We start from the raw sequence: 23,612 nt of genomic DNA, 5'->3' as shown, positions 1-23,612 counted from the left end.
ATAAACATATTCATACCAGAAGTTGCTGCTTTCTCTGGTAGGTATCCTTTGTCATACTATTATTAAGGTTTTCTTAGAGTTGATTGAAAAAGCTATAGACCTCTTTGGATCTGTAGACCTAAAATCATAGACAGAGCGTAGTTTTAAATCTGAGTGAAACCAAAACTATCTCCTCAGCCTTCCAGTGGTGGTATTTTTGGGGAGGGGGGAGGCAGGTGGGGAAGGTATATTGGTGAAGTTTGGCTAGGGGGGTGGGGAGTGTTTATATAGCAGAAGGGAGTCAGTAGACACAGCATTCCCTTTCCCTGCTGTATTCTAAAATGACAATGTGAGCTGCTTGCATAGATTGTTTCAGCTACTTCACATTGCTTTAGAACTAAGGTGGAGGGAGAGAAGGAAAATAAATGGGCAAATACGGCTTTTCTAAAAATGAGTTGATAAAGCCAAAAGAATAGATTACTTGTTGGAGACAGAATGAAGAGAAATAATTGTTTCAGACGTTGTCATAACTTGCCATTAAAATACCATTGTTCTTTTCATAAAAATGTCGATTTCTAAAGTAACATGACTTTTTACGCCACTTCCTGCCAAAGACAAACAAAAACTTCAACCCCAAATACTCCCAGTATTATGTGGCACTTGTATACAAATGAAATATTCTCATTTGGGTACACAGTTGCTAAGTCAAAGTCAAATGTGTGGCATTAGATTATGGCAATCTGGAACGGTTTGAAGTGGACTGTATCTAAACATTACTTTTGATTATCAAGCCATATCTTTTCACTATATTGTCCGCAGGACAGAAAGATGAAACTTTGTCTGATTTTTGCAAGTAGTGGGTGTGAGAAGACACAGTTGTCATGTATGCATCCTTTACACTTAATGTGGTTTCTTCCACCTTCCACATAGGCACGTTTTTACTTCTCCCTTAATGGGTTGGGTGCATACGCTTGTGAATGAATGTTGTGCTATTTTTCATTGCATTGGCTATGAAATCCACTGAAAGAAAATAGGAAGGAAATGATTTTTTTATGCAAATATTCCACTGCTGTACATACAATCTTTTAAGGGAGGGAGAAGGGGGAAGAAACTTGTTCTGATAAGTCAAGACTTGTTTTTAGTTTATGGTCTGTGTGATGGAAACCCACAGTTACCTGCTGCTAAGAAGTGAACTTCGAGCAACAGAGTAGTAATAACTTCAGATTGCCTAAAGGTGTATTATGGTACTGTTGCATTTATTCCACTTAATAACATTATATGTTTTCCCTTAACAGTTCTCTGTTTGTGTATAGATGTTTCCCAAGTATTTGTCCTGTATATATAAATTTCTAGTTTGGGAAGAGGAAGTTAGTTATTTTCACAGGTTTGTAAGAAAGCCTCTTGGTTTAAATATACTCATTAAAGGAATTGTCTCTTTTATAAGAGGAACTTTAAGTTTGGAGGAAAAGAAAAAAAAAAGAGTGGGGGGGTCAGGAATTGAACTGGAACAGCTGTAGCAATAGAGTCCTTGTAAGGCAGCATCCAGTATAAGACCTTGCGTGCACACACGTGTGTGGTTTTAATTAGTGGAAATACTTGAGGCGTCCTGCTGCCGCAAGTTTACATTCCCAGTATTTGTTTCTGAACTGTGAAATGCAGAGAGATAAGCTATGCTTTCATCTGAAGAAAAGCTAACTGGTGTAGCTGCCCTCATGTCCATTTCTCAGGTAAAATTAGAAATAGAGCACAAATACATTTGGTAGGCTACGGACAATCTCTCAGTTGAAGGGCAGATGGATTAACTATACAAAATATGCATATCAGCATCTCTTAAGCTAATCATTTGCATCACGTTTGAAGTTCACAGTGAAGAATGCAAGGCTGAATTGAGACTCCAAGGTATGGTCTCTTCTATTAGCAAAAAGATGCAGACATACCTCCATTTGTATTTCATAATTTAACTCTTGAGAAGTACATTTATTTATTTTTTTTAATGACAGGTGATTTTGCTAGGGGCACTTCTGCCAAATATAAAATCTGTGCCTCTTGCTTGTAGTGGGATCAGCCTGATGTATCCCATTAAGGAGGATTTACAATGCCATCCTGCTTGTATAATTTAGGGTAGAACCCCGCAGAAGTGTAAATAGAGGTAGCATATTGAAGTTCTAAATAACACTTGTGTTTTGAATTCAGAAACAGTTATTGAATATATGATGCAAGCTTTTTATTTGACTTCAATATATAGTCAAAGCAAAAATGTCTTATAAAGTATTCTTAAGTTTTGTAGACAAAGCATAAATGTTACTGTATATGTGCTAATTGTGGCAAAGTTTTACAGTCTCATTCTAGTCTGGTTTTTACAATAAATTTAATTTTACAAAAAATTTCTATTTTTATGTACTGACACATGCAATAAATTGATACATTTAAAGTGCTGTTAATGTCTTGTTCATAGTTTGTGGCCTGTCTTCAGTATGTGTACAGGGGTATTTTTGTATGTATGGTAACTGATCAACCTCAAGGTATCATTTTCAGTTACTTACTAAACCAGAGCACATGGAATAGACATCTGCATTGTTAATGTGGCATTTGTGGAAAGCTATTACAGCAGGGAAAAACGGTATTACAAATACCTGTTTCTAAGCTTTGTCACGTGTCCTCACTTTCAGCAAGCGTTAATAAGTAAAACTGATAGGTGGTAGCTCTCCATCACTTTCTAGCATGTTTTGTTATCTGGGGGACTAAGAGATGGTCTAAATATTGTGTCACTTAGGAAATATTTTTAAGTGTTTCTGACTAGTTTTACCACCTGTTGCTGGTAATATTTTAAATGTCAATTTTAAAAGCTGTAATGCCACTCTAGCAGGTTTATAGTTAATTCATGTAGCTACAGTGGGATACTTGGGCTGAAGCAATTTCTACTTTCTTACAGAGAAATGCCTAAAACTTATATCACCTCTGCTCCCATCCTGCATGGTTAATGTGAAATACCCAGAAAATAAGGATTTACTGCTGTCTTTTCTAAAGCTGCAAAATGTGTGTCCTCTCCTGGATTATTGTAAGGCTTATAGTTCAATTTTAACCCAATACCTAGGAAGCAGAGGTAGGGAGGTAAGTGGTACATGTTGACACTTTATTCAAGATGCCTGTTAATTTTGAATGCAAAAAATAATTTAAAAAAATCTAATTCTTGACGCAATAAAAGTAAAGGAGCAACTCAGACCTGGGTACTTCATGTGAATATTGCCCTTCGCAAATGAAAAGCAGTTTGCTGTCTTGTGAACTATGTCACTAAACCTTATATGTGCAGTGTTACTCTGAAGAATACAAGTCTTGCATTTGCTTTTTCTTATTTAAAAATTGATAAGCATCTGGGCTACAAGGTACAACGCAAACTGTGTCCTGGAATGTCTCATGACATTATACACACTTGCTTAGTAGATATGTATAGGCTGTCATATCAGACAAAGGTAAAATATAGTGTTTGAATTTCTCAGAATTTGCAGGTACTGCTTAAATTATAGTAAATATTCATAAGAGCATATGAATATCTAAACTGAAATGCTAGAAATGAAACCTAAACCAAAGGCAGGGGACTTGTCCGTTAAAAAGATCAAGTATAGGTAGGTAAGATTTTGAGAAAATACAGAACCATCAGCTAAACAAAAATTACTTGCTCTGAAGATACTGAACATGTCTGAGCTTTAAATCCCTTGTTGGACCCTATTCAGGGTCTTCATTTACAGTTTTTACAGAGTTCTGTCTTTGTAAGTAGATAAGGAAGATACACGATATTTTCTGGAAATGTTTTGAAAACCTTAGTGTGATTAATTTGTTATGCTTCAGCTTGGGTGGGGACAGAATAACTCTATGTTTTGAAAAAACAGCAGTTTTTCTTTCTCTGAAAGGCAATACAGCTTAAGAGCGGACCTGATTTTAATGTATTACAGAACGTGGTTTCACTCATAATAATTAGAGATACATCTTTAATCTTAAGCAATGAGCTGAATAATGGAAAACTGCAAGGTTGCTGACAAAATGTAAGCGTGCTCACATACCAAGTTTGGAGAGATGTTGCCGCTAGTTTTGACGAGCGACTAAGGAACGGATTTTGCTGCTTGAAGACAGAAAGAAAGGAAGTTCTACAGCTGTTTTGCGTTATGATTACATCTGGTGTGCGCTAATTATTTACAAAAATGCAAAGGGCAAGGTCAGGCAGAGAACTCTTTCTGTCCTTGAGGACTCAGGGACTGTGTAGCAATTAGATACAGCTATGAAGAAATAATGCTATGATTTGAAAATACTTGGATCCCTGTCCTGTGCCCTCTATTAAAGGTCCACAGATTGTAGCAGCAGCAGAGTGGCCACTCCCACATGAAGGGCCATGGCTCCTTGTTTATTTTGCTACCATACAAATGCATTTTTAGCCCATCTGTGCAAAAGCTGTCAAGTTGCATAGTGTTGAAGAGGTGGAGAAATGCAATACTCCGTGTTGCTGAATAGCCAAGCCAGTGAGACTATTAGAAGTGAGCTACAGCTGTATGACAGAGCTCCTTTTTCCCTATGCAGTAAGAAGGAATTGCTATAACATCATGGGGGGGGGGGGGGGGGGGGGGGGGGGGAGGAGGCTGGCATTAAGCTGCTCTAGTATATAAATCTTGTGTTTTCTTTTTATATTGTATGTTTTAAAAATTATTTTCTATTTCTTGTTGCTTCTGCTGCATACTTTGAGAGACACCTATAATAATTGCTTTTCCTTCCTGTGCCATTTCCTCTTCTCTTTGAAAGCCCTGTAGTAACCATGTAAAAAGTAATGATGGCTGCAAGTCAGCTGTATGTTTGTGTAGTATGCATGCCAGATTTGGACCCAAATTGTCTAGATGTCTGGAGAAATAAAGTCTTATGCAAGGAGTAAATCAAGCATAACTAAAATGTGCAGAGACACTCATGTTATCCTAGGCAATATTGAAATTGGGAGGCAAAGAGAAAAGAATATCTTTTTTGCTTCAGAAAAATCTCATAGGATTTTTTTTTTTTCCTTTTAACAAGCTAATATGTCAAATAAGTCTTTAACTGTTTGTATAACACATCCTTTACTTGCAAGGTATGCAACAGCTTCCTAAAATTTAAGATAATAGGATGTAAGATACACAGCCACAGGAGCACAATATCCACAAAGAGAGTGATTTTTGGATCTATATCTGAGATGGGAACTTACCTGGTTTTGCTACTGTGTAAATTGCAGTTAATGGCTAAAAGAACTAATTAAGTGTCCTTGAAGGGAATGTGTACTCTTTCAGAGGGCTATCTATGAATACTCTTAATACAGATATCTGTAATAGCAGAAAACTGTCAATACAGGATTTATTCTGATCTCCTCCAAAATAGTCCATCCTTTTTGTCCATCTTCAGAAAGGACCTGAAATTAAATGTGTTTAAAATGGAACCTGTGCTTATTCTTTGCTCCTCTATCTGTTCTGCACTGTCTTGTGTAGTAAGGCAAGCTATTGTGGCCTCTTTCTTTTTGTAATAACCACAGGGACCAGTTCCATTTTATGGCTACTTCAGAAGTATGTGAAGTTGGACCTTTGCCACTGGAGGCGTAGTTTTAGTATGGCCATCGATATTTGCCTGGATCTCTGGGTTGCAGCATCTGCGCAACCTCCCTTTTAAAAATGGAACTTTTGTTTTTAAGTAAACTTTTAACATTTCTTCAGTAAATTGGGTTTTTACCCAAGTCTTCATATTCGAATCATCTGCTTCTCTTTTGTACGTTAAACTTCATTATGGGATTTTCCTCCCTCTCAAAGACGATGCTTTTGTGGTTAAAGTACAGTACTGGATTTCAGGAAATCAAGAGTTCAGTTTCTGGTTCAACCACAAATTTCCTGTGTGATTGCTTACTATCTCTGCCTTGGTTCCCCGCAGATGTAGTGATGATGTTTTATAAATTTGCACGTTAGCAGGGCGCATCTTGATCATTTAATCTGATACTCTGCATAACAGAAATTAAAAAAATGAATTGCCTGCAGAAATGACAGGGTTTGTTTCTGGTGTAACATCTTGGAAGGTTTAACCAGCCTTGATTTTCTTGAGAGTTAGATGGCCAGGTCTAGGTTTCTGCTGTTTAATGCAGTGGCATTTTCTTTTCTAGAAATAGTCTGGAAAACAGTGCTTTGAACTGCGCTTGAGGTGGTTACTTGTTGCCCTAAGGTTTTACTGTGTGAATGTGTGGCATAGCGTGTGTGTCTTGAGCCAAAAAGAGTTAACATGGTACATACTTTTGCAAAAGGGTTTTCAGGGAAGCTGGCCAGTAGGCGCAGGCTGCTAACCACAAACTGAATACCCTTTACATGATGAGTTCTTTAGGCCTCTTCTATTCATTCTGGATTTTTGTTCTGAACCCTTTTCACTGTTAGGTTTTGGCAGTTATAACTATATGTAAACAGTTTTGTCGATATAAAAGCACGATTACTGCTACCTCTTATTTTTGCTTAATATTTTGCTTCAGTATATATATCCAAATATTACACTTCTGTTTCAAGAAGAATGTTCCACTGAGAGCTCGTGTTCAGCTGGAGTCAACACCCTCCCACGTCTGCTAATGGAAGGCTAATCTGAGCACTCCTTAGTCCTCTTTAGTCATACCTTAGTTTAAAATGCAGAAGAAACTGCACGTGTGTTAATTTTACTGACTTTGCTTTAAGCAGCTTAAGGATTACTTTGCAGTTCTGCCAACAAGAGGAATGATAAGGGCAGTATTTTATGACAAGACAAAGTGGCAAGCATCGAGGCACTGACTCCATGCTCCAGGCTCTGCAGCTGGCATGGGGTTTTTTGTTTGTTTGGGGTTTTTTAAAGTAATTTTTCTGAGTTTTTACTTTAATGCAATTAGTAGTCTGCAATTCACTGAAGCTTCATTTGATTGTGTTAAAATGGAAGTTGTTCAACTAAGTATATTTCTAGGCAGTTCATGTTGGTTTTCATGATTGATTTCTCACTGTCATTATTTATTGTTCCACTATGGTTTTGCCATCACAAAAGTTGTCTAAAATTGTGTTTTCTTTCAAATCACTTAACTGTTTATGACGCTGTACAGCAACACAAGGTTGCAAACAGAGTGATCCCTTTGATACTCAACTAGAAATACCTGTTGAATTTAACAATTTGCTGTGTGGGGGCTGTTCTGATTTTCCTCATGGCCCCTTTGAAATTCTCATTTATCAGAATGATAAGCAGGACAAAGCCAGATGTTTTACAGAAGTCCTCTGTGTCACCACAGTTATTTTGTCAGCCCAAATAATGACCCCATTTAAAGAGGGTGTGGAGGCTGGGAACAGCCTATTTTCCCTAGAAGTGACTAGAGTGATGCTAATTATATACCCATCTGTTATTTTCTTACATGTTAATGACTGCAGAGACCTCACCGGCCAATTGTTTCTCAGTATTCCTGGACAGCTAGTTATAACTTTCATTCTCTCACTTGGCTTCACTTTCTTAAATAGCACTTCTTTTCCAACTGTCATTTTATTTTTGGAACACAGTCAGTACTAGGCTGGCAATGTTCTGATGTGATACTTCAAGGCATGTCTGCTTAGTTCTAATAATTGCTTATTCTGTTCCAAAAAAACCTACCTTGGTTTATTTCCTTCAAAATGCAGCCCCGTTTCCACCTTAACTTAGCCTTGAAAATAGGTGCAGAAACGGTATGGTATTCTGCTTTTATTCCACCCTGCACTGATTTCTGTATCATTTCTCACAGTATGTATGTGCTTTCTAGGGGCATGTTAAGATATGTGCTATAATTGTTTTTCCTCTGCATTTAGGAAAAGAATTACTTGTCTGTGCAGGATACTGGGTGGTTGCTAGAGGTGGCAAAATGGTCTTTTAAGTGGCATTGGCCGATATGCTACCAGGAAACTTTACATTGTTTCTGCATTTCTAGATAAGGCTCTAAATTACCAGCGGTACCGGCTGTGCCTAAATTTAAAGATAATGGGAAATGGTAATAGCAAGCTGCCACATAAATAAATAGTTGAAAGTGAAAGGAGGAAGGTAGCTTAAGCAAGCAGCTCATGAGAAAGTATTCATTTCCAAGATGCAGCAGAGAAAGAAGAAAACTAAACGGAGACCGAATCTTAGATGTTCACTCTGTACATTAGGTTTAATGGTTCTATCAACGGCTTCATATGACAGGAAATGATCTGGGCGTTTTGTTCACTTATTCTGGATGCCCTTAGTTTCAGAGAGCAACTGGTAACATGGATTGCACCTCGGAAGGGGACAGCTGAACTCTCCCTCTGGCTTTAGTGAGGAAAGAGCAGCGATGAAATCCGTGGACTGTGTGCACGTCATCCAACAGAAGGATACCGCCTCCTCTCCCTCTGCCCCCCCTGGTGCTGCTTCAGGCACCGCGGGACTTTTTTCTGTCACATTCCTGTGGCTTGCAATGCTCCTGTCCTCTTGTCTTGCAGCAGTGTCTCTTTACCATGTTATCGCCCTGAAAACAGAACTAGAAGCTCTGCGCAGCAAGCTGATCTACAGGGTCCAGGCAAGGTCTCCGCTAGACCAGCCACCCGTGTCCTCTGATGAAAATAAAGCGGGTACCCCTGTTTCTTCCTTCCTGCAAGCGTCTGCAGCTGGCGCCGGGCAGGTAAGCCGAGGGCTGGGTTTTGGCTTGCAGGGGATGAGCAAATGCGAGGCTGCTTTCACTGATTGCTGCTTCTCCCCGTTAGGAGAACAGGCTGCCTGGCCCTGGCCCAGCTGAAAGCTTCCAAAAGGAAATATGGAATGGGAGCAGAAACAGGGGAAGAAGGTCTGTTGTGCACGCAGAAGAAACAGGTAAATAGCATCTGGTGGAGTGGGTTAGGATGCCGCATCTGGATACTGTTTCGGGAAAAGCAGCAGTGCTTGACTGGTGCCTTCTCCTGTCAGCGGTCCTGTGCTCCCAGAGCCCGTTACGGTTTTCACAATTACTGTTGAATGAACGGTGTTAACTGTAGGCATATCCTCTTAACGGTTACCATACTATGTAAGGTACCAGATATTCATGCTATCTGCCAGTTGGACTTTGAACATTAGATCCCAAACCTGCTGCTTGTAGCAGAGGTATTGCTCGATGATGTGGTAGAGCCAAGTAAGGCAGCTTTAAATCATTCGGATAGTAAACTGCTCAATTCTAAATCCATCAGTCTCAACTCAGGCTGATGCCTAACTTTTTTCCCTCTGATCAATAGTAGGGAGGGAAAGCTATTATTAAAAATGCCAAGTCATTTTTCTGGGAAAACGTGCTCATCCTAAAAGAGAGAAGTAACAAGAAAGCTCCTTAACTTTAGGGAAGTAGGAGTTTTCAAAGAGAAAGGCTGGCTTGTACCTGTCAAAAGAGGCAGACTACAAGGAATTCAGAAGTTTAGCATCATTTCTACATTAAAACAATCTATTAATATAATTAGCAAAATTAATAAAGGCATGCCTATCCGGCAAGATTTTTTTCTATCGTGGCCTTTTTAAAAGGTACTGCAGAGAACACTGAAGACTGTGCTCCATAAAAGACTTCTGATGTGTATTATAATGTTGGAATATTGATGGCACACATTTGTTTCCTTTGGGGATAAAATGCCTACATTTTTTTCTTTTTGTCTTTCCAAACACACTGATGCCTGATAGGATGAAATACAGAATTTTATTATAAGAGTTTGCATGCATTCTTTAATTGCACTGAGTAACTAAAAATGTTCCCGAGTTGCTAAATCAGTTCAATCCTCTTATGGATACTTTTAGATTTTTTTAACTGATGAAAGCTGATATCTTTAATAATAGATGAAGTTGAAATGGAGTAATTTGTAGGTAAAGACTAAATCAAACTTTGCTTAAAATATGCTTTTGAGTAACTAATTAATGTGAAATGTATTTCACTTAAGCTTCAGCAAGCCAAATGAAATTTAAGTTCTAGAGTATAATCACTCTACTTATCTCCACTATTCTCAAAAGAGAATATTCATTTAGGACACCACCCAAAATCCATAGGTTTAAATGGGATATATTCTATTTCATTAGTAATCTTTGGTTCAGGGTCTTGGCTAAGAGCGATTTCACAAACAGGACGGAGGACAAGATTGCTTCAATTGTATTTCTTGCAGCCTGTTTCCTATCACAGGAACCACAGAGCTTCCCTGTTCTCCCCACCCTAGCATCTCCCAAATAAAAACTAGTGATCTAAAGCACAAGTATCATCAAAAATAAGGAGGCATGTCTTTTTTAAAATGAATTTTATAGCATCACTACTCTGCAAGTTATCTAGTTCCCTTCGTGGTAGCTTTCATCTTTATTCCTGTTGCTATTTGAGGGTGTATGGGGGAGAGAAGGCTTGTGGGCTCCTCAGCTGTTCTTCTGGCAGACTTAAGATTCTTCTCATCAGGTAGCCACCTCTGATTATACCTATTTACCTTTATTCACATAAAATTCTAATTAAGCTACTTATTTCTGTAAGGTTTTTTTTAAAGATACAGCTGGCTTTAAAATTATTTAGGATGGATGACAGAAAGCACAGAATATGAACATTCATTTAAAAGGGAAAAGCTACATAGGTTGACCCACTACAAAACTGTTTTCTCACATGGCCATCATATTTTTGTCTATAAAACGGTAAATTACAAATCTTGCATTTATATAAAAGGTCATCTGTTAGACAGGGCTATCTTTCTGCCTGCTCTAATTACAACAAATGAAGCTTGTCAGAGTTCAGTAAGATGTTACATTTTCTTGGATCAGATTTCACTGATGGTCATGAACCTACTAGTTAATAAATTTTGTTTTAGCAGAGTGAGTGCAATAGGAGAACATGGTGTTGTTCATGGTGCTGAATCCTGTCTGGCACTTAGTTGTGTACACGGAATTACTAGCCCTGCATTTGTTGATCCATAATTTCACTTTAACACGGACCAGTTCCTTAGAAAGTGAATATTTGAAAATGTCACTGATATATAATTGCTTCTCTTGTGCTTCATCAGAGAGCAGAAGTAAAATACAGAACCATTATTTTGTTTATAAATAAAGTTGTGGTTTGATTCTGTTTTCTTTTTAAACTTTCATTATTAAATTCCAAAAATGGATGCCCCATGATTCTTTTTAGGCCCAGCACAGCCTTTCTTGAACATATGGAATTTCCATTTTAATATTTTTTTTCTATTTGCTTGATGTTGTGTGCATAAAAGTGGCCACAAATTAGAATTTTAATTAAAATGACAATTGAATGAAAATGGATATAACACAAGGTGGTTCTTTCATATTTTTATGGGGTATGCATTTGTCTGTGTTCATGCATAAAACTATTAGTCATCAGTAGTTGTACCTTTTGTGTCTTGAGAAAATTTCCAGCTCAAGTAGGTTGAAGAGATGGGTTTCAGGCATCAATTCCAAACAGCTAGCAGTCAGAACCAGAGTTCTCGATACAATGAGCAGGAGTTAATGGGTGATTTTGAAAGGTCCATATTATTAATATTCAGGCAGATACATCATCTAACCACTTCTAACAAGTGTCATATCAGGACACATAAGAACAGATATAATTTTTCTTATTTGTCTTTTTTTTTATTAATTTTGCCTGTAGAGGAAAATCACTGCACAACAAAAACCTCTCCTTAATTTTTACACCCTGTTGACAATTACTGATTGCCTTGCCTGCGTGTTTCTTTCTAAGTTGTATATGCACTTGAGTCCGGGAACAAGATATAGGTTCCATTACCTAAGCCAGTTCAATGTACGAATGTCAAGTTTCATTTACATGCTCTCTCTGTGCCTCATTCTGATCATTATTGTGGGATTCTGTTTCCCGCGGCCAACTAGGGAGGTGAGCATCAGGTGTTCTGTAAACTCAAATTCAGGCAACATTCTGCTGTCATCAGGTTGGAGCACCCATGGACTATATTTACTTTGGTGTACTGAGGTTATCCATCTCAACCAGACTGATTGCATGTATGGAAGGAACTGAGGAGAAATTCTAAGTAATTCCACAAAGCAATGAGGCAGGCTAACCTGGCATGTGAATTGGCAATTATTTTTTTTTTACTAGCATTTCCCAGATTCTACTCCAATATCAGTTGTGTCCGTGGGAAATAACTATTGCCGTGCAAGCGTGGTGTATAAGTTGTGAGAATTTTGCCATTGTTCTTGGTATAATTACCTTACTGGCAAATTGATACATTTGCTTTGGCAAATTGGCACATTTGTTGGTTAGAAGTGTTTTGACTCTGTATGCTGTTGTTTTAGATCTCCGCGACAGAGGGATAGCAAGAACTTTCACAAGTGGAACTTGACTTTAGTGATCTTTGAATCAAGAAACCTAACCTTTTGTTACTAGTCTAAACAAATGCCACGTATAAAATTCCCTCACCAAATATTCAAAATACTTATTTTATTGTTTGAAGGGGGGAAATATAAAAGTTCTCTTAATTAAAAAAAAAAAAAGGCCTACTTCTTGAAAAGATATGTTAATCTTTTTTGTTTCTGCTGACAACAGTCTAACTCAAAAGGAAGTAGGCCCTTCTATGTGAAAGGATAGAAAATGACTTGATACAATGCTGCAATTTTACATGAAGAATTCCACTTAATGAATGAATGAGTCAGTGCTGTGTATTATGCAGAACACTGTGCAATCAAAAATACACAAAATGGGCTCTAATTTTTGAAAACAATATTCTGCTTTATACTGTATAATAGAAGTCTACATAAAGTATTCTTAATTCTTAGTAAATTATTTCCTTGTCATTCTGATTGTAACATGTTACTGGTAATTCTGTTAAGGTCAAAATAATTCTATCAATATGTCGAAGATATTTGTTAGATCTGAGTCATATCTGTAACTATGACCAAGCAATTTTAATGCAGGGACTGATTTAATCCATGATTAATGCCATATAAAGACTTCTTAATTAAAAAGCAGCAAATTTAACCGGTCTATAAAAATGCACAAGCAAAACGTAAGAGAAGATCTCTTGTGATGAGAAACAAAGAAGTTAAGGGAAGAACTACAAATTGTTCAAGAACATGCATATCATTTATAAATTTAATTATCTAGTGTTTAAGTATGTTTTGGGAAGTCTACAGAGAACAGATCTAGACCAAAGAAGGAACCTAAACAAGCAGGTCTGTTTTTTAAAGTTCAGGGTTTTTGCTTGTATTTATTTCAGCAAAAATTGAGATAGATGTTTCAGGCCTCAGATATCACAACTTTAAAATTTATGCATGAGTTCACAGATAATAAACTTGAAATTTTGTTTGGATGGATTATGAAGTTAGATTGCAAAATATTAAAATGATTATGCAAGTTAAATAATACAAAAACTTACATGGGAGGGCAAATTTGATTCTACCAATATCAGGTCTTAAATCATGCAGATATGCAGAAAGCTGCATTCCTATCCTGCTGCAAAAGCTAGCTTTTTTTAAAAAAATTGTGGTTACATTGCTCAATGTAACCAGTGGAGAACACAACCCTTCATGTGCTGGCTGTGGTTTATAAAGGCATCTGGAGTCACTAACTTCTTCAGAATTGGCTGTTTTGTTCATGGAAGAAGGCAGACTCTGAAATGTTGTTCTCCCCACCCACACCCCGCAGAGCGGTTAAAATCAGAAAAAAAAAATGCTTGTCAAAGCAAAGCTGTTATTTGAAGTCACAAGAAGACGGAGCACACTTTATTGGTCTAGATACACTCTGTTTTATACAGCTAGACCTCATGGTGACACTCAAGTCTAGATATTTTTACACATTTTTAAGAGGTGTTTTACAAATCCTGTATTCTGCTTGCATTATTAATTATTCAAAAATCCTCTAGACTACAAAGCTGATGCTCAGGTTTGATTTACACTGGGCTGAAGGGCATTCAGGTAGAGCTTTTGATTTATTCTGCTCAGTACTATTAGTAACTATTCAACCCATATTTTGTAATGCATATATTCTTGACATTGTACTTCAGGTAAGATTTGGGTCCTTCTTGGAATAGAATTGCTAACATTTCTTAACAGTGTTAACTTTTTACTGAAAATCCCTGTTAATCTTCCCAGAAAATATACTCTGTATATCCATATCTTCTCCTTAATAGTAGTGTTGTTTACTCTGAATTTGTTTCAATGAATTACTTAATTTTAAACCTATGTAATTCCATTGAGGTCAAAGTGAAGTACCTGTATATATTGGAAATAGTTGTGTGTCAGTCTTGGCTTCTGAACATTTCTTTGAAGCATGTTGTTATTCAATCCCTCAAACAGTTTTTTAGATATTATTTGTCCTTTGCAGCTTTAGGTAAAACAGCCACTGTGCTAGTTTCTGTTCTCTTTATTGTTATGAATGACACTGTTGTATCCATATTTCTCCATGAAAAACAAGCTTACTATATTCTGTGGAGCCTTATTTCTACCTGCATACACTAAAAAAAAGAGACAGTGAGACTTCTTTAGAGAATATATGTAGCTTTGATATCTGTAGCATAAAGCAGAGTTGGTATGTGTTTTAAAAAGATGGAAAAGATCTCAGACTGTACAGAACTTGCCAATTTCAATTCCTGTGTAGCAGTTCTCAGCACTAACGATTAGTATTTCAATGCTGCAAACAACTGAAACATAAATCCAGACTTGCAAACTGTGAATCAGGATAGTTTCAAGAATGTCAATCAAGTTTGCAGAGCAGGTTTAACAAGGTTGCTAAAGTAGCCATAGCTTTCACTGCTTGTAGATGCTACTCATTGGTACCCAGCTGGATAGCAGCTGGTTAGTGTAAATCATAACAAATCCTCTCTTGGTTAGTCGAAAAATCCAGTGGCCATACTAATGAGTTCTTTTAAAAGCAGGACTGAAAATTTTGATTTAGCTTACTGAAATACTAGGGAATCAGCAAATTCCATTCACTAGGAACGCACTTTGCTCCAAAGGAGAGTGAATTAATACCTTGCGAAATAAATTGCCTGATGCGCTTTGTTGTGCGACTCCAGAAAATCACATTTTGATTTTATTTGGAAGCTTCTTTTTCAGAAAATTCTGTCACTTGCAAGTGTGATAGAAAAATGACTGACGTATAATACCTTTTTTCATTTTGTGTTGGCTTGGTTTTTCTATTCCTTATCAGAAGGCAGGGAATTCAGATGTCTTTAAAGTCTTGGTTTGAAAATCAATAGATTTTGGCACATTATTGATGAGTATTGATAGAACTCAAGGACACGTTCCAGTGTAGGAGATGGGAGCTTGCAGGATAGCACTCCCGTTAACGTCAGTAGGTCTCACAGGTTGCGTGATTGTTGTGACACTGACGTGCTCCCAGGCGCGCGCTCGAATCTGTGTCCGCTGCCAGTTGGCACTGCTGAGTGCTGGTGAGCGCCCAGCCCTCTTCTGGTGTTTTCAGGCAGGTCCCCTTGGAAAGGAGACTTGGATACAGAGAGGGGCCGCTTTCTACTCAAATCCTTTCACCGCCCGCCGTGCAGCAAGAAGTTTGTGCTGCTGGGCATGTGGTTGCACATGTGGGTACCCCTGGCCGATGTAGAAACAGGATCCCATGGAGCAGGGCACTGCCTGTCATAGGAAGAGTGGCCAAATCTGACCCACAGCTTTCTTACCTGAAAAGAGGTAAACAAAAATGGAGATTTAGCAATCCACAGCAGAATTTTCTTCTCTTGACTCTTAGTAAGTTCATTTGGTTTCTGTCAAGTGCAGTAAATGTTACTACTCAGCTTTCCAACCTTCAGTGTAGCACTAGAACCAGATATTTTCATTAAAATCTGCTCTAAGCAAATGCAACTAACCTTTTTCTCTTTTATCCTGTTCCCTGACATTTATGCTTAGCAGATTTTTTTTTAAAGATTTTTGTTTCACTTGCAAGCCTATATTTTAACATACTGCAATATTTTTCTCTGATCAAACTCCTATTTTCTCGGTGTCGCCAGTCTCTACAGTTTTGAGTAACGCATCAGTTTTGACAGATACAAAGCTATTTGTTATGTGTGCATTAATTTGCTAACAGTCATCTCTGTGTCTTGCCTCTTAGTCTCAGTATAGGTTGACTGAGTGTGGGTATCTGAAAACATATTGAAAGTACATGTATATGGATTTTGAAAGTGTAGCTTGAAAGTACCGTGTAACCAGTATATATGACTAATATTTTATAGCAACTGTGACTGGAAACTAATTTCTCTAAATAATATAGTAAACATCATTAGAAAATCTGATCTCTGTCAGAGGGTTGGGGTTTTTTTTGAGCTTTTGCTTAGAAAATCAGGCTAACTGATGTGATGATTCCTAGCTCATTTGACTTACTGCTACATTTTTCAATTATATTAGGACCAGAGATTAAAACAAGCAAGTATTACTTGTGCTACTATCTGAGGCCTCCTGCTTAGCTGCATGATCTCTGAAAGTTATCTAGTACATGTTGCGGTATGAATTTTATTTTGGCACATTTGAGTAAGATCTGCATTAAAATCAATAGATTATGTTTTCAAATAAGTGGTGAGACCGAGAGAAGATTTTTTTCATGTCCTTTTTTTTTTTTTTTTTTAAATTAGTTTCTTTGATTTCAAAATGCTTTCACTTTGCAGTGCTGCAGGCCTGTTTGCAACTGATTGCTGACAGCAAAAGTGACATCCAACAGAAAGGTAAGAGTATGTTCCATGATTTATAGCTAACTATTCCATGTATTAACTCTTCCATCCAATTTTATCTAACTTCAAAGCAGTAACTGAGTTATGTCACTGAATTAAAAAAAAAAAAAAAAAAAAAAAAGAGGTCCCTGCATCTGGACAGCCCTTGCAAATATCTTCTTTTCAGTGGGGAAATCCAGCTAGGGAGACTGGAAGTCTTGACTAGAAGTCAGCTTTGTTAATTTTTGACAGATGGAGATAAAGAAAGTAACTTTTCTTTCTGATTACCCAAAACTTATTGTTTCTTTTAGATGATTCAAGCATTGTCCCTTGGCTTCTGAGCTTTAAACGTGGAACAGCTCTGGAAGAACAAGGAAATAAAATAGTGATCAAAGAAACAGGATATTTTTTCATATATGGCCAGGTGAGAAAGCTCAATTCATTTCAGCATCTGACTGTTTAAAGGATTTTTAATGTCTCCATACAATATATTTTAAGTCTGCACCTCTTCATTCTGTAGGTTTTATATACTGATACAACATTTGCTATGGGACATCTAATACAGAGGAAGAAGGCCCATGTGTTTGGTGATGATCTCAGCTTGGTGACATTGTTTCGCTGCATCCAAAATATGCCACAGTCTTATCCGAATAATTCTTGCTATACTGCTGGTAAATATTTAAGTTTTCCTTTTCTTTGCAAATAAACTGTATCGAATAGAATCTGTAGCGTTGGATGATTAAGTATTGTGGCAGTTGTAAAGAAAATGGACTGCATTCATGGATCTGGTTAATTGCAAAATTACAGAATACTTTAAAAAAAATACAGTTTTATATAAAGCAGAGGCAGTTGGAGGGTATGCATCTAACTTTGGTGATCTCAACAATTCCCCTCTCTCCATTGACTATACAATATGGTTAGATACTTCGGTGCTTTCAGTTAGATGCAGACAAAAGGAGTATATATTGTCCTTATCGAAGAACTCGGTTTAACTTAAGGGTTGAATTCCACATTTAGTTATCCCAGTAAAATATTTAGGAGCTATGTTCTGCTTTAAAACATCATATATGAATTTTAGCCACCCAATTTTTGCATACCTTACTGTAGGATTTCCAAAGATATTTCTTATCATCTTAATTCTCCACTCCTTGTAGTGGCTACTGCAGTTTTTACTCTTTGGTTAGATGAGAAGTAGTTAATTCCTATAAAGAGCTCTTTCTGACTGCACAAATTAGAAACACCACAAGAAAGACCAATTAAAATATTTAATGCAAGTCCAGCAGGCTCAATGCTCAATAAATATATGTATATTCCTGCAGTAGCATTTAAGGAATTATTGTCAAGGCCCATTAAACCTTGTTTGGTAGCTCTTACCTGTCTCTCTTTTCCCCTTAATGGTGGGTTTGAGGGTTTTCTCTTTTGTTGTTTTCCAGCAAGATCTGTGTGAATAAAAACTACCTTTTTTTTCAATGCCTTATTAAAAAAAAGCGGGTGACATTGAATGACAGAGTTGCCTGTTGGCAAGTAATGGCAGTAAACAAATGGGATGGGGAGGGAAGCTAATTTTTTTTTTCCAAATAAAAATAAATGAGCTACTTCCTTCTGGCAATTGAGGCTACCAAACATTTTCTTTAACTTTCTGCCCCTCCACCCACACATTCTGGCATCATAACCACCCTCAATTTCATCTATCCTCTTATTTCACCCTTGTATTACTCCCCCTCTTAACGAGGATCGCTAGTCCATCCTGCCACTTCAGGGTTCCTGCTTCCCAAATTCCCACCCTTCTGCTTTCACCAGGAAAACCAAATCTCACTGCAATATCTCATGCTGTTGAGCACGTGTCGCAGCAGATGTCAGATGCACTCTCAGCTCAGTGACTGCAACTTGAAGGCGAGGTGCTTTCAGTTATCGCATCAGCTGATGGACGGCTGGCAGGAAGCAGACTTCTGTGCTCTGCAGCTGCAGTGGATCAGCTGATGTCTGGTAACTTCATTTGGTTGGTAAAGCTCGTGAGACCTCCTCCAGAAGTGTGGGAACAGAGTGGTCTAGGACCAGCAATACCCAATGCTGACCTTGACTGTCACATCACCATAACGTGAGGAATCTGAGTACACCACTGTTACGCATTTTTGCAGTGTTTGCTTAAGTGGACTGTGATATGCTGAGTGCAGAGTGGAAAGTAGGTCCAGCTCCACAGAGGACGTTAAGTGTCAGCTTTGGGCAGGCTGCAATTTGTAAGAATGTGCCTAAAGATGAAAAAAGCACTCGTCACAAGTAACAAGCCATGCTTTTGTTTGTAAGATGACGTTTAATGACTTTTTGAATACTGTTTATGAAAAAAATGTATTTGAAATATTAACTTTAAAATATCCCAAATCTTTTGCCAGGCATTGCAAAATTAGAAGAAGGGGATGAACTTCAACTTACAATACCACGCAGAAGGGCCAAAATATCCTTGGATGGAGATGGTACTTTTTTTGGTGCAGTTAGACTCCTCTGAAGCCCTTCATTTCTGTTATTATGCTTAATGCAGTTTTCTTTTCCTATGCCTTTGTCAGAAAAAAATATTCAATTGTAATAAAGATGCCAATTCAGTCTCTCCCCATCCACCACTAGCTTCTGAGAACTTTTCTTCGGTTTAATAAGCAAACCCAAAACAGGAAACACACCAGACATACTTGTGAGATATAACCATCATGTGACTACCAGAAAGCCAATTTGTTTTAGACAGTGGGAGACTCTAAATAACAACTGTAAAGCAATGGCTTTTGGCTTTAAAACAATTTCTTGTCCATAAGGCAAATCAAAGGAGTTGACCATAAAGTATAGCATAAACAAGACCATTGACTATCAAATTATTATCCATAATTGAAAAGAAAAACTAAAATACAAGTACATCTTAGATTTGCTTTGTTTCATCAATAAAATATTTGAAGTACGAGGTATGGGGAAGAAACATCAAACAGTAGATTCTTCATCACAAAATTGAGGTGTCAGGTGGGTTCTGCGTTTTTTTGTTTTTTTCTTTGACACCAAGATTTTGGGGGAGGAAAAAGTCTAAATGTATGGGATAATGAAAACAAACTCCTCAGAAATATACAGAATAGTAGCCACTGGCTTGCTTCTTCCCTGTAAACAAAAGGTGTATAAGTTACTAAAATCTATTAGTATTTACTAATTAGAATGAATTTTACTGGGAAAAGAACATGTAAGATGTTTCAACAGCTCGATCTTCAAAGCATTGCTACTCATCAAGGAATATGTGTATACTTCTATGTAAGCAAGGCAGGGATAGAAAGAAACAGTGAGGTTAGATACAATACAGTAAGTGGAATTGGATTTCTGGCTTCGTAATGTCTGCAGTCATATATAGATGTTGTGTGTATATACATATACACAGTATATATATGTATATATATGAAAGTACGTACACACATCCATAAGCCTTTGACATTTGGGCATAGAATTTTATCTTCTTTTGAATAGTTTATCCAATGGAAATATTACTGCATACATATTTTTTGTATTTCTCTTGCTTTTTGCTATGATCCATTCTATGCAATACAGTAAAAAGAAAAATCCAATAAACCTGGAACCAGCCATACAACTAAGAAAGTACATTTGTATCCCAGATATCTAGGCTCAGTCCCCAAGTTAACTATAGGCTTTTTCTGCAGTTTTGAATATATTGCTCAACTCTGTTTTACAAAAAAAACCAGACCTGTAGAAAGGCTAAACAGATGTCTTTTTTTCTTTTCTTTTGTCTGTCTGCTTTGTTCAGTAGATAAGATTTATGTGTTTTTAACCCCAAGAATCTGTGTGTATTGTGTGGTCAAGGTAATAGCGTGGTAATAGTGTGGTCAAGGCTTCTAGGAGCTATTGTAATACAAACATTGAATACTTATCCACTGATCTTCAAAGAAGTATTGAAGTGCTACTGGAATAGATAAGATAATAAAACCGACAGTAATGAATTGTACTTAATTTGAAAATATTTTTTAGGGGTTGAGAATTGTGTCATATAAGCTCATTTAGTAAAGAAAAGATGCTTTGTATCTTGCAGTCTCCTCGTCTGTTTTTATAAATCGTGCTGATTTGATTGAGTTCTCATGGTGATAGACAATAAATAAAAGAGATTTGGAGCTAGGAATTACAGACTATGGTAAACTAATGAAACAATTAATCCAACTTCTCTGTGCTTCAAGAAGATATTTCAGCAATAAGCATAGGTGTATTGGATTACCGCACCAGGATTTTTGAGGCTTAACTACAGTTTTGAAATGTCTGGAAGTCCTCCTTATACAAATTTATTTATTTATGTGTCCTGGAGCCGAAGCTGCTGCTGCTGCTGCTGCTGCTGATTATTATTATTATTATTATTATTAAACTTTGATGTGCTAAGTTTGCCAAAAAGACATTTGAAATCCTCTACAGGAACCCTCAGTTTAGCCAAAGGTGGTGTGAAGCTGCATGTAAATAAAACAATTATTAGCATGCAGTGAGTTGTCTGTTATTACTGACATACCTTAAAGACATGCTCTGAGTCTCTAATCAGAAGCTTGTTGATTTTAGCGTTGTCTGATGACAGAAAAAAAAATGTTGTTGCTGTTGCTTTCCCAGAGACTTGATGGCTAAACCTGCAAATCTAACTTTTGGTATGTAAGCTTCCCCGGTGCTTTCAGTGGGCTTGTGTGTGCTTAGCTTAAGCCAGTTCTGAAGGTGCTTGGCACCTTAGTGTTGCTTTGATATAAACAGACACAGTGTAATATTTTAAACATACAGCACATAGCAAAAATTCTGTGAAGCTAAATCAGTTGTCATCGTTGCCCCTTTTCCCCACCATATTTCTTCCTTCTGCTGCTGGCAAATGTGGACAGCACAGAACTTTGGGAAGTGTTTGGGGTGTGGTGTGGCTTGGAGGAAAACTTCTCTCTTTGGAATAAAAAGATTTCAAAAGTGTTCCCTTCCTTTAGTAGGATGAAACCAAACCTCAGGTTTCTTCACAAAAAATGTGAACCATGATATCTCCCACATGTGTGCAAAAAGTGCAAGTCAGATACTTCTACTGACAAAGCTGGCAATTTTAGTGTTACATTCATTTTCTGCTGGCTTCATGAGAAAACTTGTCTTTGCAAAATTAATCTGCTTCTGCACAAAGTTGAGTTTTAACAGGTCAGCATTTTCTGACCAAAGCAGGAAGAAAAGGAGTATACCTCATTCCTGATGATTCTGCTAACAAACTGGCGATACATGAGGTAGCGAAGTGCATCTAGACCTCAGTCATGCTTATGCTTCAGTTAGTGGGAGTTACTGAAACTTTCTGCATTTGATAGATGTTATTTAAATAAGTGTTACAGGTAATAAGTAGTATCTAATTGGTTCATACTATATTTTACATTCTTATCAAGGACATCTAGCATTTAAGATAGGTTTCTGCAAATGCAACAAACTGTGCGAATACTCTTGTTCTTTTTTATGTGGTGTAAAGCAGCATCATGGCAAACATAAGGGACTTGAACATTCTTTCCAGTATGTTTTCACAGAAAGTGTGAGCTTGTATCATTCTTTCCTTTTTAATAATATGCAGTTGGCAGATATATAGCTGCTTTGAAACATGTAATTTGTGTCTTAAAAATGAAAATATGTCTGTTATATAATATGCAGTCACACACCCTACCGACATACAGAGTATGCTCATTGCATGGCTCTCCCATCTCTGACTATTTCTCAAATTGCTCAGCGTTTGCCATTGTAAGACCTCAAATTCAGTTGTCCTGTAGTTTTGGCAAGCTTATACTGCTGGAGTTGAGATTTTCTGTATCTCTGGTTTATGTCTTAGGTTGAATTGTCTTGGGTAACTTCAGCCCCCAAAGTTCTACTCTTCTAAAGATGAGGGTAGGGAAAATGAATTGTTTGGATTTTAATGATTTGGCTACTTTTTCTTTAGAAAGGTCTAGAGACTCTATGCTTTGAAAGAAGAAATGTGTGTAATGTGGGTTTTGCTTTGTTTTAATCAGGATTTTCTTTCTTTCTTCCTTTCTTTCTTGTGCACTTATGCTGGATGTATGCTTTTGAAGAATATTTTATGCTTTCTCACGTTAAGCATATTCTGTTCCTATGGAACTTTCAAAAGGGAGAGGAAAATGTTCCCAGCAGTTTTGTCTCTTGGCTGAGTCCATGAATTACCACCATCAGTAAGATCTAAGGTTGTTTTCTTCAGGGTCAGTCCGAGCAGCAGTGAGAAGGAAATTGATGCAAACGCAGGGAAGAGGGAAGCTAAGTATGTGATGTAGAGAAGATCTCATGGAGTTTGCAGGTTACATAGAGTTTAGGGGTGATAGGGAAAACAAACCCGATTTGGAGCTGGACTGCAGACATTGGAGAGGCCCTCACTAGGATTTGGTTGCTTGTGAGGTGGGGAGAAATGCAAGGGCATGAAATGGACTGGCTGTGAAAAGCCTGGGAACTAAGTGACGTTAGGCAAAGACAGCAGCTTTGTGGAAAAGGGCCAAGGGTTCCTGGGGAAAGCAAACTAAACACTAGTCTGCAGTGAGCCCTGTCAGAGACAAAGGCTAACAGCATACTGCTCTGTATTAACAGGAGTGCCACCAGTAGATTAAGGGAAGGGGTTATTCCCCTTTTCTTGGCACCTTTCAGGGTGTATTTGGAATACTGCATCCAGGTTTGGACACACTACTCCACAAATACAAGGACAGTGAGAAACTTGAGGGAGTCCATTTGTAATGCAAAGGGGTGGTTGGGGTGCACACGCTTGCCCTATGAGGAGGGGCTGAGGGAAATGGGTTTATTCAGCCTGGAGAAGAAGCTTGGGGGGGTCATAATAGCAGCCTTCCAATGCCATGTCAAGAAAACAGAATCATACCTTTTTGAGAGGCCCATGGTGGAGTAAGAAGAGACAATGAGCACAAATCAAACTGGGAAGTTCATATTTGACATAAGGAAAAAAATTATTACTGTGGTATCATGGTCCATTTGGATTTCTCAAAT

General features: G+C 37.6%; 1 protein-coding gene across 3 annotated transcripts; it reads left to right on the top strand.

Moving 5' to 3' along the window:
- Window positions 1-387: 387 nt before the first annotated feature.
- Window positions 388-20,659, top strand: TNFSF13B (TNF superfamily member 13b). 3 transcript variants are annotated; one of them, XM_030036374.2, is made up of 8 exons: window positions 388-1,878; window positions 2,912-3,090; window positions 8,220-8,632; window positions 8,715-8,820; window positions 16,560-16,616; window positions 16,913-17,025; window positions 17,122-17,272; window positions 18,992-20,659. In XM_030036374.2, the coding sequence occupies exons 3-8, from the start codon at window positions 8,306-8,308 to the stop codon at window positions 19,102-19,104; spliced, it is 867 nt and encodes a 288-aa protein (XP_029892234.1). In that variant the 5' UTR covers window positions 388-1,878; window positions 2,912-3,090; window positions 8,220-8,305; the 3' UTR covers window positions 19,105-20,659. The 3 variants fall into 3 exon arrangements, with proteins under 3 accessions (XP_029892234.1, XP_029892236.1, XP_029892235.1); XM_030036376.2 differs by lacking the exons at window positions 388-1,878; window positions 2,912-3,090 and adding an exon at window positions 4,181-4,547 and having other exon boundaries at window positions 8,454-8,632; XM_030036375.2 differs by lacking the exons at window positions 388-1,878; window positions 2,912-3,090 and having other exon boundaries at window positions 6,938-8,632.
- Window positions 20,660-23,612: the final 2,953 nt, after the last annotated feature.

Source organism: Aquila chrysaetos, chromosome 14 (assembly GCF_900496995.4).
Source record: "Aquila chrysaetos chrysaetos chromosome 14, bAquChr1.4, whole genome shotgun sequence".
NCBI lineage: Eukaryota > Metazoa > Chordata > Aves > Accipitriformes > Accipitridae > Aquila > Aquila chrysaetos.
Note: the sequence above shows the minus strand (reverse complement) of the source record. Positions and strands in the feature narration are given on the sequence as shown.

Excerpts from the sequence above, each read along its gene's own strand:
- TNFSF13B (XM_030036374.2), top strand. The coding sequence starts at position 8,306 with ATGAAATCCGTGGACTGTGTGCACGTCATCCAACAGAAGGATACCGCC. Across the intron at positions 8,633-8,714 it reads CTGCAGCTGGCGCCGGGCAG|GAGAACAGGCTGCCTGGCCC; the intron begins GTAAGCCGAGGG and ends TCTCCCCGTTAG. Across the intron at positions 17,273-18,991 it reads TAATTCTTGCTATACTGCTG|GCATTGCAAAATTAGAAGAA; the intron begins GTAAATATTTAA and ends ATCTTTTGCCAG.